This window comes from Limanda limanda, chromosome 16 (genome assembly GCF_963576545.1).
Source record: "Limanda limanda chromosome 16, fLimLim1.1, whole genome shotgun sequence".
Lineage (NCBI taxonomy): Eukaryota > Metazoa > Chordata > Actinopteri > Pleuronectiformes > Pleuronectidae > Limanda > Limanda limanda.
The window spans coordinates 16,407,945-16,421,719 of NC_083651.1; the positions used below are offsets into that span (position 1 = coordinate 16,407,945).

Genomic DNA, 13,775 nt, shown 5'->3' on the forward strand with positions numbered 1-13,775 from the left:
ACTCATCCCGTCTGAACTAATAAAGCTGTGCTCCCTGAGGAGCTGCGTCCGCTGCACACGCTGCTGCTGCTGTTTGGAGGAGGATTAGAATCATTGTCAGGTGTGTAAAAAGCACTCATACTCTGTTTTGTCAGTAATGATGTCTCTGACTCTTAAAATAATACACCTGTTTCTATAAGCGACTGTTTCACAACCTCCCCCTCACTGTCACTTCGGTTTACTCCTCCGCTTGTATCAGAGTATTTGTATCTTATTATTTTAGATATATCGTCTCTTTGTCGAAACCATTAGCCAATTAACTGATTAGTCAGACAGAAAATCAATAGGTAATTGATGATTCATTCAATTGTTTGTGTTATTTTTAAGCAAATATTCTAAACTTTACAGATTATAATCGTACATCTAGGGAGATTTTTGTGTTCAAGTTTAAATTTGGAGGCTGGAGCCAAATGTTTCCCTTTGGAAAGTTACTTGGAAAACGGAATTGGCATCCTGCATCATATCAGTTTGATACTGTACCAACGTTTCTACCACATTCCTTTGTTGTTATTTACCCCATTTGTTGTTTTAAAGATTGATAGTTTTGATATTGATACAGCTTTTCATTGTGAATATTCTCGTTTTTAATTGTGCTGTGTGAAATACTTTGCATTTCTTGTTTTGCAGCTAAACATCAATATTATTTTTTGTCACTGCAATTTTGTGATGTATCAAAAGGTGAACTCCCACAGTCCTCAGGCTGAGATTACTACTGTGTGACAGTGAGATTTAAAGCTGGCACTTAGGATTCATCTTTCTTGTTACTTCCTCTTAATTGTATTGGGAGTTGTTTTATATTGCTTTATAGTTAAATGGATAGTACAATGCTTTGGTACTTATGCTTTCTGGCTGATACTTGCACACAGTTAGATGAAATCATTGTTCCCACTCTCACACATTATTGTCGCATCAGTCAAACAAGCCAATTTCCCAAAATGTGAAACTATTCATTTGAATGAATCACACATTGGCCTTTATCATTTTAACTCCACATGATTATTAGAGCATTAAATCCGTTCACACAACAGCTAGAGAGCTAAATACTGTGAGTGTACTGGAAAATGATGAAATCCTATAATGAATACATAAAAACCCTGTTGACATCCTGATTAGGTTTATAAGCCTTGTTGAGAAAGACATCTAAAGTCAAACGCGCTTTCTTTGTTACCCAGAAATGCAAATTCAAATATGCATAACAACGCTTTATGTCACAGTAAAACATCCGTTGTGTGAGATTTGTGCAGCTACTTCCCTACAGTCCATCATTTATAGCCATAACAGTGGCAGAGGTTTCCTTATCATCCACTATCTCCAGTTGTGGAGGGACAGCGGAGCAGTAAATCACTTTCTAGGGGATTTTAGGATCACTAAGTTGCTGCAGCAGATCAGCATTTCCTGACAAATGGACGCACAAGAGTCAGAAACAAGCTCCACTGGGACTCACACACATCTCTGTGCATATCATCCACAGTTGTATTAGTGGTGCTTAGGTTTCTGAACACATACATGTGTAAAGCATGGATGAGATGGGCCTTGAGGGCTATTCTACTGAGTCAAATAATCCGTCACGATCTGACACCGAGACAGTGATCACGTCGAAGTAGTCACCTGAATCTATTGTGCAATTTTTATGAACTGATTCCATCACATTGCAAGATTATGATCTGAGGCTTTAAATTGATTTACTCTGAGCAGCTGCTTCAAACACTTCGGGAATTAGACCGATGAAGTGAAATGACAACATCTATTATATCGATAAGGAGCTTAAAGGGCCCTTGACAAATATCGACCTGACTTCAAAGCCATCATCTAGCAGACGGCAGATACATAACTTTAACAAGGGGCTTCTCTTTAACTGCAGAAAATGTGTTGACAAACCAAGAGATGTTTTTAGATTTGAAAGATTATGTTGAATAATGACAAAGTACAGTTGTGCAATTCACCCATTCACACACACATCCATCCAATGCAGCTATGTTCCTTTCTCTATTGATATTAATCAAACTGTTGGTCAGGGGACGACCCGCTCGACCTCCTGATCCACAGCCGCCCAAAAAGTCATGTTTGATTCTCTCCTCTCTTGTGTCTTTGACTTTATGTTGATGAATGGTCACTCATGATTCCACAAAAAAAACTAAACTAAAAAGTTTAAAAAATAGTAAGACATGAAAACGATCAGAACTTGACTCATTGTCTGGCTGTTGAAATATGATTACCGAACAAATGTGACTCTGTAATAACAGGTAACAAGATCCACGAATGACAATATTTCGGTTTAGAAAAATTAAATTTTTACATTTTCTAAAACAAAAGATTAATTAATTTTTGATTTACTTGACAAATTGACAGTTGTATGTAGAGTACAGAGTTATCTCTGATTTGATTCTGCATTCATTCACCACACAGCTTTTTACATAAAATAATAATACAAACATAAAGACAACATATGGAAATGCCTGCAATAATTTATGAGCCCAATCTGTTTCACCCCAGTGAAGTTCGGTTGTGTTTATTCGCTCTCACACACTAACTTCACTGTTCAGGGCAGCAGCAGAGCTCTCACATGTCCTGTACCATCACTGTGTCATGTTAACTCACGCGTCCTGTGAATAAAAACATCACAAACACTGTAAACATTAAGTGAGAAGCTGTTGAGCATACAGTCCTATCTCTGTGTGATCCACATTGTTGCTATGCTTCGGGTGATTATGTGTATGAGTCCACAGATAAGTCAAGCCTTATCTGCGTCATAACGTCAGATCGGTGAAGATATTAACTAAGTCACGTCGGTACATTTTCAGTTCATGCTCCTCCTCGCTCTTACATGCCTGAGCACATTATGGCATTGTGAGCATCAACGTGCATGAATGCACTCTTGTATTTTAAATAATTCACCCCCAGATTACATAAGTGCAAACTGTTCTCCAGGCATCCAGTGAATGTTCTGAACTCTTGCAGGCACACTTCTGGAAGCAAGTGGGGGAAGAACTGTCCCTAGAGTGTCACTGTACTTCATAAATATTTGATTTTCTAAAAAAACTGGAACAGTTCCAACATAAATTCCACATTTTTTAATTGTAAGTAGAAATGCAAGACATTTAGCTAATTTTAATGCAAATTCTGACTTTCCAGGAAGTTTTGCAACATAAGCAAGAAAAATTCTGCAGAAACTCTAATCCTGCAAATTTCAACTTGCTCAAAAATCTTACACAGTACTCTTTATGAATAAAAAGCATTGCTCTGTCAAAAAGTTTGAGAAAGATTACCCAAAGATCAGCGTCCACATGCAGCCTATTGTTGTTGTTTACGACTGGGAGATCCTCCACACCCTCTTCATCCAGGCATTAACAAACACTCCGAGCATGTAAATCCACTTCTGAGAATCCCAGAGTGTCACACTGGCCGTGGGTCACATGCAGCGTGGTCACACATGGTCCAGCAGCCCTGTCACCACAGTCACTGAGCGAGCACAGCACACTGTGTAAGAGCAGCAGAGTGCCAGCCGCCGACTTCTTCTGTGCAGCAGTTGCTAGGGTGATTACTCAACTCCAGTCAGTGAGCACACAGGAGCATGCTCTCTCTCTCTCTCTCTCTCTCTCTCTCTCTCTCTCTCTCTCTCTCTCTCTCTCTCTCTCTCTCTCCCCCCCCACCCCCCACTGGAGCCACTACACTCCTGATAGAGTAGTCATTCATTCATCTTCAGCACAGCAATCTTTGCGATGCAAGTCGAGCCAGGCCATTCACATTGAAGGCAGCTGAGATGTCAAAATTAATTGCTAATACCTTCATCACAAACCATCATCATTTAGTTAAGCTTTTAGAATCTTGTCCTTTCTGGACGCCAAAGTTTTTCTGACGTCCAACCCTGTAATGCACAGACAGATGTGCAGACAGCATCATCCAGACTCCTGCTCCTATCGCTGAGCCTCTTCCTCTTAAGTACAGAGACCAGATGGTATCTTTGATTTTGTTACTTATCAAAGACACAGGACAGCTGCATTAAACTCCCGGAGCGTTTCTCAAAGGGATAGTACTCTGTCTCTATTGATTAATGGCAGATTTGCAAGAGAACAATTGTCGTTACTAAAGTAAAATTGTTCCGACCCTGGAGAGGCCTTTTTTTCAAACTACAATAGAACTAAGTAGAGTTCATTCCTTCACCAAGGTCCAACAGCTCCTTTAAATTCATAAAAGCCACACCAAATTCCACACACTCCCCTTAATATGCCCCTTTTTTTCATCTAGATCCATGAATTATGGGATTTTGGTGAAAATGTCCAAAAAGAAAGTAAAAAGAAATAGCTGGATCCGCACAAAAGTTCGGTTTGTTCTTTCCTGACTCATCCTGCATCCTTCCACCAAGTTTAGTGGTGATCCACAGTAGTTTTGTGTAATAAACAGATGAAAACAGATGAAAAAGACGACCTACTTGGCAGAGGTAAATATAGTTTCTTGTTTCTTGTTGACATTTACTCCAACCTCATTCATAACATCAAGAAATGTAACTTAGAAACAGAGAGAAGGACCAGAAACAACAACAGCTCAGCTGAATCAGTGTCGTATCGGACTCTGTCACTTTAAAGTCCCGACTGACAGAACACACTTAAACTGATTGGCCTCTATGATTTTAGGAAAACCATGAGATGGATGTTTAATCCTCTTTTTGGGATTTGTCATTGGTCATCTTGAATTTCATGGAACAAGGGTTTATATTGAACAGGCACCAATTTCAAACTCTAGTACATTATATTTTATGAGGGACAATGGGAAAAGGAGGCACTGGAGAGAGAACATATTCCATCTTCATTATCTTCTCCTCCTTCCACCCACAAATTAGATTTTGAGAAATTTGACGCTGACCCAAAACCGTCAGCCTCATGGTGGCGCTAGAGGAAAAGTTGTTGGATCATAAAAGACAGAGGGATTGCAGGTTTTTAGGTATTTTGTATTGCACAGCTTCCAGTTCTCATGCCAGGCTTTTTCATTAACTCTATGAACAGCGATAATGCGGTAAAAGGGATGAAACACAAACGTTTTCGATTCAATCTCCCCGTGCACATATCGGCACATGGATGTTGAACAGCCAGACAACTCATGTGGTCTCGTGTTTTTTTTCCAGCCCCCCTCCGCCCCAATCCTGAGACACCAGAGGGCACGCTGCGCCCCTGCCACTTCCTGTTCGTCAGCTTTCTCCATTGGCTGCCCACCAGGCTACTTCTACATGGACTGATGCTAGTGACCCACCGAACACCCTGCCGTGATCTCAGCTCTGCACCCGGCAGACATGCTCCGAGCATGGTGGCATTCAGAGCATGTGCCGTGCAACAGTCCTGCCGTGATGTGTAATTTGATGCACAATAACAAAGCTTCCTGTCCGGGCCACATGCACACTGCTGTGACAGTAACAGAGCCGCCTTACGACCTAAAAAAAACAAATTACACTTGTGATGTTTCAATCACAGTGGCTGTCGGAAGCAGGAAACACAGTGAAAAGCGAATTGATGATCAGGCAACTGTGTGTGTGTGTGTGTGTGTGTGTGTGTGTGTGTGTGTGTGTGTGTGTGTGTGTGTGTGTGTGTGTGTGTGTGTGTGTGTGTGTGTGTGTGTGTGTGTGTGTGTGTGTGTGTGTGTGTGTGTGTGTGTGTGTGTGTGTGTGTGTGAGTGTGTGTGTGCGCATGCTCAGCTTGGCCCATATCTGCTGTGTTAAACAAACAAGCACACAGTCACTTGTTCCCAGTGACAGGATTAGGCTTCTGTCACGAGCGCAGCAGCATGGAAGCCCCGGTCGTAGTGGTTGTAGCAGTCAGCAGCACAAGAAAATATCAAACTTGCATGCATGAGTGATGTCCATGGACCACTCATGCATGGAGAGTCCCCTCGTGTGCACTTGTCACAGTCACACATGCAGAAAATATTGGAACATTCAGGAAAAAGGAAAACTTGCAATAAAATGCATTTGTTGCATCTACAGCACAAAGAAAATGATATATCCATATCCTCATATTAGCATAAGGAGAAGAAGTAAACACAGGAGGGGGATATACACTGAATAATTGACATGGACATACATGAATAAAAAATTGGATCCATTGGTTCATTGGGGCATTGGTGTGCTCACTCTGGCATAGTTTTTGGAAAAGTGCTCGGCCTAAGGGAGGATCTGTGTGGGAGGAGGAGGAGGAAGAGGAGGAGTAGGAGGAGGAGGTGGAGGAGGAGGAGGAGGAGGAGGAGGAGGAGGAGGAGGAGGAGGAGGAGGAGGAGGAGGAGGAGGAGGTGTGTACGTTTGTTTCCTCGGGCTTCTTCTTCAGCAAAGCACGATAAGTGGTGCATTTCCCTTGAAATCGTCCCTTTACAATCTCTCTCCAGCTGCATGGCATCAAAGAACATTTCCTCTGTTCACAGGTTTTCAGGGTTTACTTACCTCACGCAGCTTTATGTTTTCATGCATCGCAAAATGCCATTCAGATTAAATTAAACCTGAGTGAGGGAGCGGAACTACACTCTTTAAGCAGCCAGTGATCCTCCCGTGCAGGGACGGAAGTTGGAGACAGTTTGTCGCCACAGTAAAACTGGCAAGAGACAGTCTGCAGCGTGGAGCCACTAGCAACAATGAAAAACATACATCAGTTTTTCTGCATTGCAGCAAAAATTGAGAGGACCAAATAAACACCACTGCCAGAGTTATTTGGCAAAACTGCTGTAAGAACAACTAATCGTGAAAAAAAACGAGAGCAAGTGTAACGATTTTCAGTCAACAGGCTGATCGTGGGAATTTTGACTCGACAGCCCTTCAGTCACAGTTTTGCCGACTTGTGAAACAAAACACAATCTGCCCATTTAACAACAGAGGATTGATGCTAATGCTGTAAACTGTTGTCATGGTTTTCTGGGCTAAAATACATCAGGAAATACAATGAATATATAATTTGGATAAATGCAAATCAACATGAACTGGATCAATGAACGGAGATGCACATGTTTTAAAGAGGAAACATTGCATATCCAATCCAAACATGTAAAAGCACTCTGCTTGGAGCCTTGAAAATGATGCTCATAATAAGTTTCTAGTGCTATATGATTCAGCACAGTGGAAACCAGAAATCCAATTAAATCCAGAAATCCAAGTGAAGAACCAATAAGAAAAAGGCAGCGAGGAACACCACACGAATCAGTGGAGACACCTCCAGAAAAAATGACTCTCCTGTAGAGTGTGATGTTGTTGAGTTGGAAAAGAGAACACATGACATGAATTTTGCTATCCAATGCCGTTGAACAAGACTGATCCAACATTGCAAATTGTATTGCATTGTAAACTGCAAAATATCAGTTAAACATGATGTAACAAAATACCTCAAATTCATTGTATTATATAACAACCAAACCCACACAGATCGGAGGAGACAACATACAACAATCTGATGCACCAGAGTCAGAGGCCATAGAATCTCATCTGGAACCAACCTGAGTAGAAAAGAGGTGGCCTCAGGGCAGAGGTGAAGTGAGTGTGGGTCAGCAGCAGTATCTCCAAGTGATCCTGAACACACATCCAGCCACAGCTGACCACTGTCCTGACAGAGACACACAGGTCCTAATTTAACCCGCTTGTGCCCTTCAGTCCCAGAGGAAATGGGCTGTGTCTCTCAGGAAACCAGCCCGTTACAGAGGCGGGGGCCTGTGAGGGAGAAGAAGAGCCTCGACGCAGCGGGACGCCCTCCAGCCAACAGCCCCAGGAGAGGCAGAGGTGAAAGACTCAGGAAAAACAACCCACTCGGACTTCTCAACTAACATGTCACAATAAATCAAAATATGTATTATGTTAAGTTTAATGTTTGTCCCGACACAGCAAGATAGACTCCGAGTTCTCTCACAGGTGTTGCACGAATATAATGGATCTGACTTACACTGCTGATCAGTGTATTATGTATTTAAGTACATTTTTCATGTATCTGTACTTTACTTAAGTATTTATTTTCATGTTCTTTTCACTTTTAATCCAACACATTTATCAGCCAATATCTGTACATTCTTCTCCACGACAAGTCATCGCGTTACATGTTCACATTGTTTTTGGATTTTTAAAAATAATCAACAGCTAGAGGGAAATTAGAATTTAGTGCTTTTATACTTTTTATCTCAAAGCCTTTAATAAATGTATTGATTATTTTTGTGTGTGAATTAGATTAATTCCTCTCTTTCTATATTTATTCTCTCTGTTGAGCACATTGTAACTTTGTTCAGAAAAGGGCTACATAAATACAGTTTATTACTTGTGTTGGAAGACTTTACTGGAAGAGTCAGGACTGGAGTGACAGCTTCTCCTCAGAACTGTACTTCCATCTAGTGGTCACAAGGTGCAAACCTCCTCTGCCCCAATAAAACCAATATCCAAGCCCACACACAAACTTGGGAGCAGAAGGCTACAGTATAATAAGTGGACAGCTCACAATATTCATGCAGCGGCCCAAACAATAAATTCACAGTCCTCCGTTCACTCATCCACACAAACAGTTGGACACCACCTACACTTTGGCTTGTGCTCAGCTCGACTCTTCAACAAGAGCAGAATCAAACAGACGACTAGAATCCTCCTCCATGGTAGATCAGATGATTAGAGGATAATGTACAGGGATTAGTTTAGCCCTATGCGACTGATCAACTGTTACAGATCTGCAATCAATGACTTTAACAATGTAAAATGAGTCATACTTTTATTTTAGCTAAGTAAAAAACACATTTTTTACCGGTATACTTCACCGTGTAGTATGAGTCAGGGAATAACCCATTACATTTTGTAGCAGATCTGGGTCAGGGATTATTTTGTTTTTTCAACTTTCTTTAACCTTGAGAGACATGGCATTTTTTGACATCTTCACTAGATTCCCTGGGAATGGATGGATCTATAGATAAAGTGACATGTAAGTTATATTTTGGATTTTTGCCAGCTTAATTCGGACTAACTTATTCTGCATGACCCAGAAGCCTGATGTGAATATAGATTTTGCCTTTTTTACCTAAACCCTGGTGTATTGAGTGTTCTTTTTGTGTCACTTGCTGGTCAGAGTCACATGACCTGGCTGGTATAAATTCAGAAAAAAATTCTTCAGTTTAATGAAATGTGTTTACTTTATGTAATGTGTGTGGTCTTTGTCCTCTGAAGGAACAAAACACATCAGTGATAAGAGTGTGAATCAGAGGTGAATCAGAGGTGCTCACCTGCCACAGAGACCTGAACTCCCTCTGTTCAATACGCAGGAGCTCGCTTAATTCCCGTGTCACTATGGTGGCATGTCGGGGGCTGTTATCCAGGACCGACTCTCCGAACGCCGTGCCGGTCCCCAGTGTGCATATGGTAACAGCATCCTGTAACAGAAACAGAGGGAGTTCCCTGCATGGGCCATTGCTTCATTACAGGAGCACATGCAGTTAGACAAGAACTATGCAAATGTAATGTCCTCATTCTTCTCAAGATAATGCTTTGTGCTTCACACTTGAGAAGCAGTGCTCTACTCTCAAAGGGTTAGAGGCAATCACCTCAGCACTTGTGGTAGACAGACGCATGCCCTCTAATCTGCACAGATATTACTCCAATCAGCATACAGACAAACTGAGGTGCACTGAGCTGCATGGTATTCAAAAAATATTCAAACTAAAGTGTTCAACGTTCTTTACAGCCCATGTACACTCCAAACAAGCTTGGGTGTGAATTAATTTGCATGTGTGATGAATTTCAAGTGAGGCTTTACTGATGAAATAACTAATCTTCCCCGAGACATGCACGGAGATGTTGTACATTTAAAGGATAAGCACACAAAGTGATTATTTAATAGAAAATAGTTTGAAAAAGAAGGGAGGATTCCTGATATGCTGTATGTGACATGCTTATAGTCCAGACAGATGAAACACGCCCTTTTTTACCTTGATATCCAACCTTTCAGTTAAAACTGGGGTGTCATGCTTGTGTAATCATATCAGTCATACCTGGTGACGTGATGTCTCAGAGACTTTGACGTCCAGAGAACCAGAGAGGACGGCGTACCAGCTGGTGCCGATGTCTCCTTGGCGATACACTGAAAAAAACGCAGCCCAGTTTGAATAAATCAACCTTTTTTTTTTTATGACCTATTTTGTTGTTTCAGAGCTCGTGGCCAGACATACGCGTGATGCCTTTCTCCAAACATTCGTAGAATCCACACAGGCAGATCTGCTGCAGCAAGCTGGTGTGGAATCTCTCAAAGGCCTTTGCAGTTTTCAGACGTGCAAGGATGATGTCGACATCTTCTCCAGAGCGCTCTGCTGGTCTGGAGAAATGAGGAAGAAATGTGTTGTGTGATGTGTAACTGTGCAAGTAAATGTCCATGACGCACCTAAATAGGCTGCAGCCCAAGCAGCGTAACTCCATCTCTAGCTCTGTAGGAGGGATGTGACACCAGTCGATTCCTGCACAGCAGTATTTTTAACTTTCATAGTCAACTCAATGTTATAACTCAGCCTTACACTTGCACTGGAGCAGCAAGCAGCCTGGACCAACACAGCATGTGCTGCATGACTCCAGGGTTATTTGTGTGAGGATTAGATTCATGTGCTTTGACAATATAACAACATGTAAATTAAAGTTTGGTTTAATTACATTGAATGTCCCAGGCTGATATGAGGCATGTGCCAATTCAGTCAATATAGTTAAAATATTAGAGCTTTCAGAAAAATCACAGTTTCCCATTCATAATTATGACAACAAAAGAAGGTTATGTTTCCAAATGTGTCTGTTTGTTGGTTTGTTTGCTAGCAGAGTTAAGTAAAAACTAAATAAAACTGATTTCCAGCCAACTTGAGTGAGGGATGGGGCAGATGCGGGTTAACAGGCAGTTACTACGTTTCGTGAAAAATATATCATCTTCATGATAGAAATAAAAACTTAATCTCAGTGTTTTGTACTGAAAAAAAAAGATCAACAATAAAAGTCAGTATTTTATTATGAAAATCGACATTAGATGATTTTCGAATTATAGAAATACTTAAACTTCAATATAAAAGTATGTTGTTTCTGTATTTTGTTGCTTTCACATCACTACGGGTGTGTCATCATTTGTTACACTGAATCCAAAAGCTCTGATGTAACATGTGGGTGGTTCTTCTATAGCATACAAACACCTCTGAAATCACCTTCTCCCTTTAAAAAGTGAAATATAACTGTATCAATAATTCAGGAAGGGGAAAGGAAGCTTTGCTTCAGTGCTGCAACACTTTTCTGGCTCTCTAAAAAAGATTTATCGTGCTAATAATTTTCCGCTCTTTCGTGGTACAATAAAAGTGTTTAAGCACCAGCTTTCAAGCAAAATACTCTTTCATCATGTATTCCCTGGCAACCTGTTACCTGACAGCAGAGTCACATTATCTCCATTCTCTGCACTTCCTGATAAGACGTGTGATCACACCTGCAGCCACATGTATGGGAGATCCCCTCATCTACTCCCAATTGTTTTTTGTGCAGGAAAGGAACAAATCTACTCTCCTACTTCTACATGGTGTACTGTGGCAGAGTGAGCACAACAAGGCACAACAAAGAGATGTGTGGGAGCCTGTGTTTCAGACATCAAGCCAAGATGTCTGTTTGGAAACAAGATAAACAACACAAAAAAACACCTTCAAAGAAAGCGCTGATACAGCAGGACAGAATGTGTTCGGAATGAAGCAGCTTTTTCAGTATCTATGAAACATGAACGCGACAAACTAAATAAGAACTAACAAAGCTAAAGTCCAATTTTGAGATATAGGGTTTTGTATATTTCTGCATCTGCTAAGCTCTTTATCAAACTGTCTTTTTGTTGTGGTATCTTCTGTAGAAGCGCAATTAAGTTCAGTGAGTGACCTGCAACATTTAATTGCGACAGGGTGATAAGGTGAAGCCCACGGCTGGAGCACACAGGCTCTCTGCTGGAAAAGCAAAGGCCTATAACTAACCAGAGGATATTACTGTGTAAACACGTCTGGCACACTGCGTCACGTGGCTGTTTATAGATGATGTACTTTGAACCTCTGTTTGAAATGCGCCCCTCGTTCTCCCCCTTTCATCCCATGTGTCTTATCTGAGCTGTGGCCAGCCACCCATTTTAAGTGTAAAGTGTAAAACCTCATTAAATCATGTATACAGCGACACACATTGCAGTTATTTGCTGTAAATTGCAGATATTCACATTGCAGCTGTGCGACACATCTGTCAGTGGTGCGCAAAGGGACGAGGAATCATAGATCTGTAAGGTGTTCAAAGCTCTTATCATCAAATGAGATCACACCACCTAAGCACTTCCTGGATTTCCGCAGGACAGGTGTGCATACAGTTTTTTGTCGTTTTTTTCAGGTCAAGATTTCCACAGTGATTTGTGGCTGAATTAAATCTGAGGCTGAATTTTGAACAAACAGGCCTCTAGGCTGCAGGGCATATTCCATGATGATAATAATGAGGCATCTAGAGGCTTATTATTCTTATGAAACATTCAAATCTATACTGCACTGCAATCTATTTATTTTCACAACCTCCAATAATCAACACCTCGGAGACAGTGTCCACAGAAGCTACCGGGCTGTTCAATGCTGTATTGAACTTTTAAACAAAACTAGCAAATAAGTGGCAGCTTAGTGTGTGTACATTATCCAGAGAGACTATAAGGGAAATGTGTTGAAGTATCTTTTTTAAACTTCTACACCCAGAATAACACTTTTTAGTCATTCACACTTTGCATGTAGACTGCTGGGTACAAATTAGAAAGTATTTTTAGGTTTATAAACCATCACACTATTTGTCCTGGATATAATCAATAATCACGATTATAATTTAGTAAGTAAAGCTGCTGGATGTGCATATTAGAGTCAAATAATGTACAATATAGTCAGTGCAAATTAACTTTTTTAAGCACATCAAACACCTACTTGATATTCTGTTGTGTGAATGCTGTGATTATTGGCCCCGGAGCTACAGTTTGTGCAAACTAATTTTGCTTTAAACCCTCAGACAGCAGTAAGGTAATGACAAACAAATGAACTCATCATATACATGTATAACCTTACACCTGAGGCTTTCATGATCATCCTGATTCAATCTGTGAGTCTCAATCCCACTGGGAAATTAAAACTACAGAGTCGACAGCAATGTTTTCATTCAGCCTTTGAAGCATGATGCACAGAGTCTGCTAAAAAATCCCCCATCATTCTGTTAAATTCAATTATTTGGGAAAATAAAAAAAGACACTGACATTACATTAACATGAATTACCTTTTGTCCAGACAAATAATCCACTCAGTAGATTCTGACGAATGTGAAGAAGTGTGCGCTGCTACCATCTTGCGATTCTCCTGCTGCTGCAGCTGCTGTTGCTTCTGCGGAGGAGGAGGAGGTGGAGGAGGAGGAGGAGGAGGAGAGGGCTGGACCACTTCATCTGCCTCCAAACACTCACTCTCTCACTCCCCACAGGCAAATAGTCTCTGCTGCTCACCTGTCCGGCATCAGCAGCATCTAAATGAGTTAGGGGGGGGACCAGATGTAAAGTAGTGAAGAGTGTTGTGATGGAGCCTTGTCATTGTAAGGTCCCTACTGCAGACAGAGTTAATATATATTTATGTAGAGTGGAAATTTTCCCACTATATACTTAGCTGCCAATGCTTTCATTAAGGTTATACTGTTATGTTTGTAACTCTTTCACAGAGCTGTTAATTTAACTTGATGGCCTATTTACAAGCTGTAT

The 13,775-nt window shown here is 41.0% G+C and overlaps 1 protein-coding gene across 1 annotated transcript in view; it reads right to left on the minus strand.

Moving 5' to 3' along the window:
• Positions 1-13,374, minus strand: part of rapgef4a (Rap guanine nucleotide exchange factor 4a) — a 32,334-nt gene extending 18,960 nt beyond the window's left edge. The window contains exons 1-4 of the mRNA XM_061088160.1: positions 13,307-13,374; positions 10,195-10,337; positions 10,018-10,106; positions 9,253-9,399 (exon numbers count right to left, since the gene is read on the minus strand). Coding sequence (XP_060944143.1) covers positions 9,253-9,399; positions 10,018-10,106; positions 10,195-10,337; positions 13,307-13,374 — 447 coding nt within the window. The remainder of the gene's footprint in view (positions 1-9,252; positions 9,400-10,017; positions 10,107-10,194; positions 10,338-13,306) is intronic.
• Between the last annotated feature and the right edge of the window lie 401 nt (positions 13,375-13,775).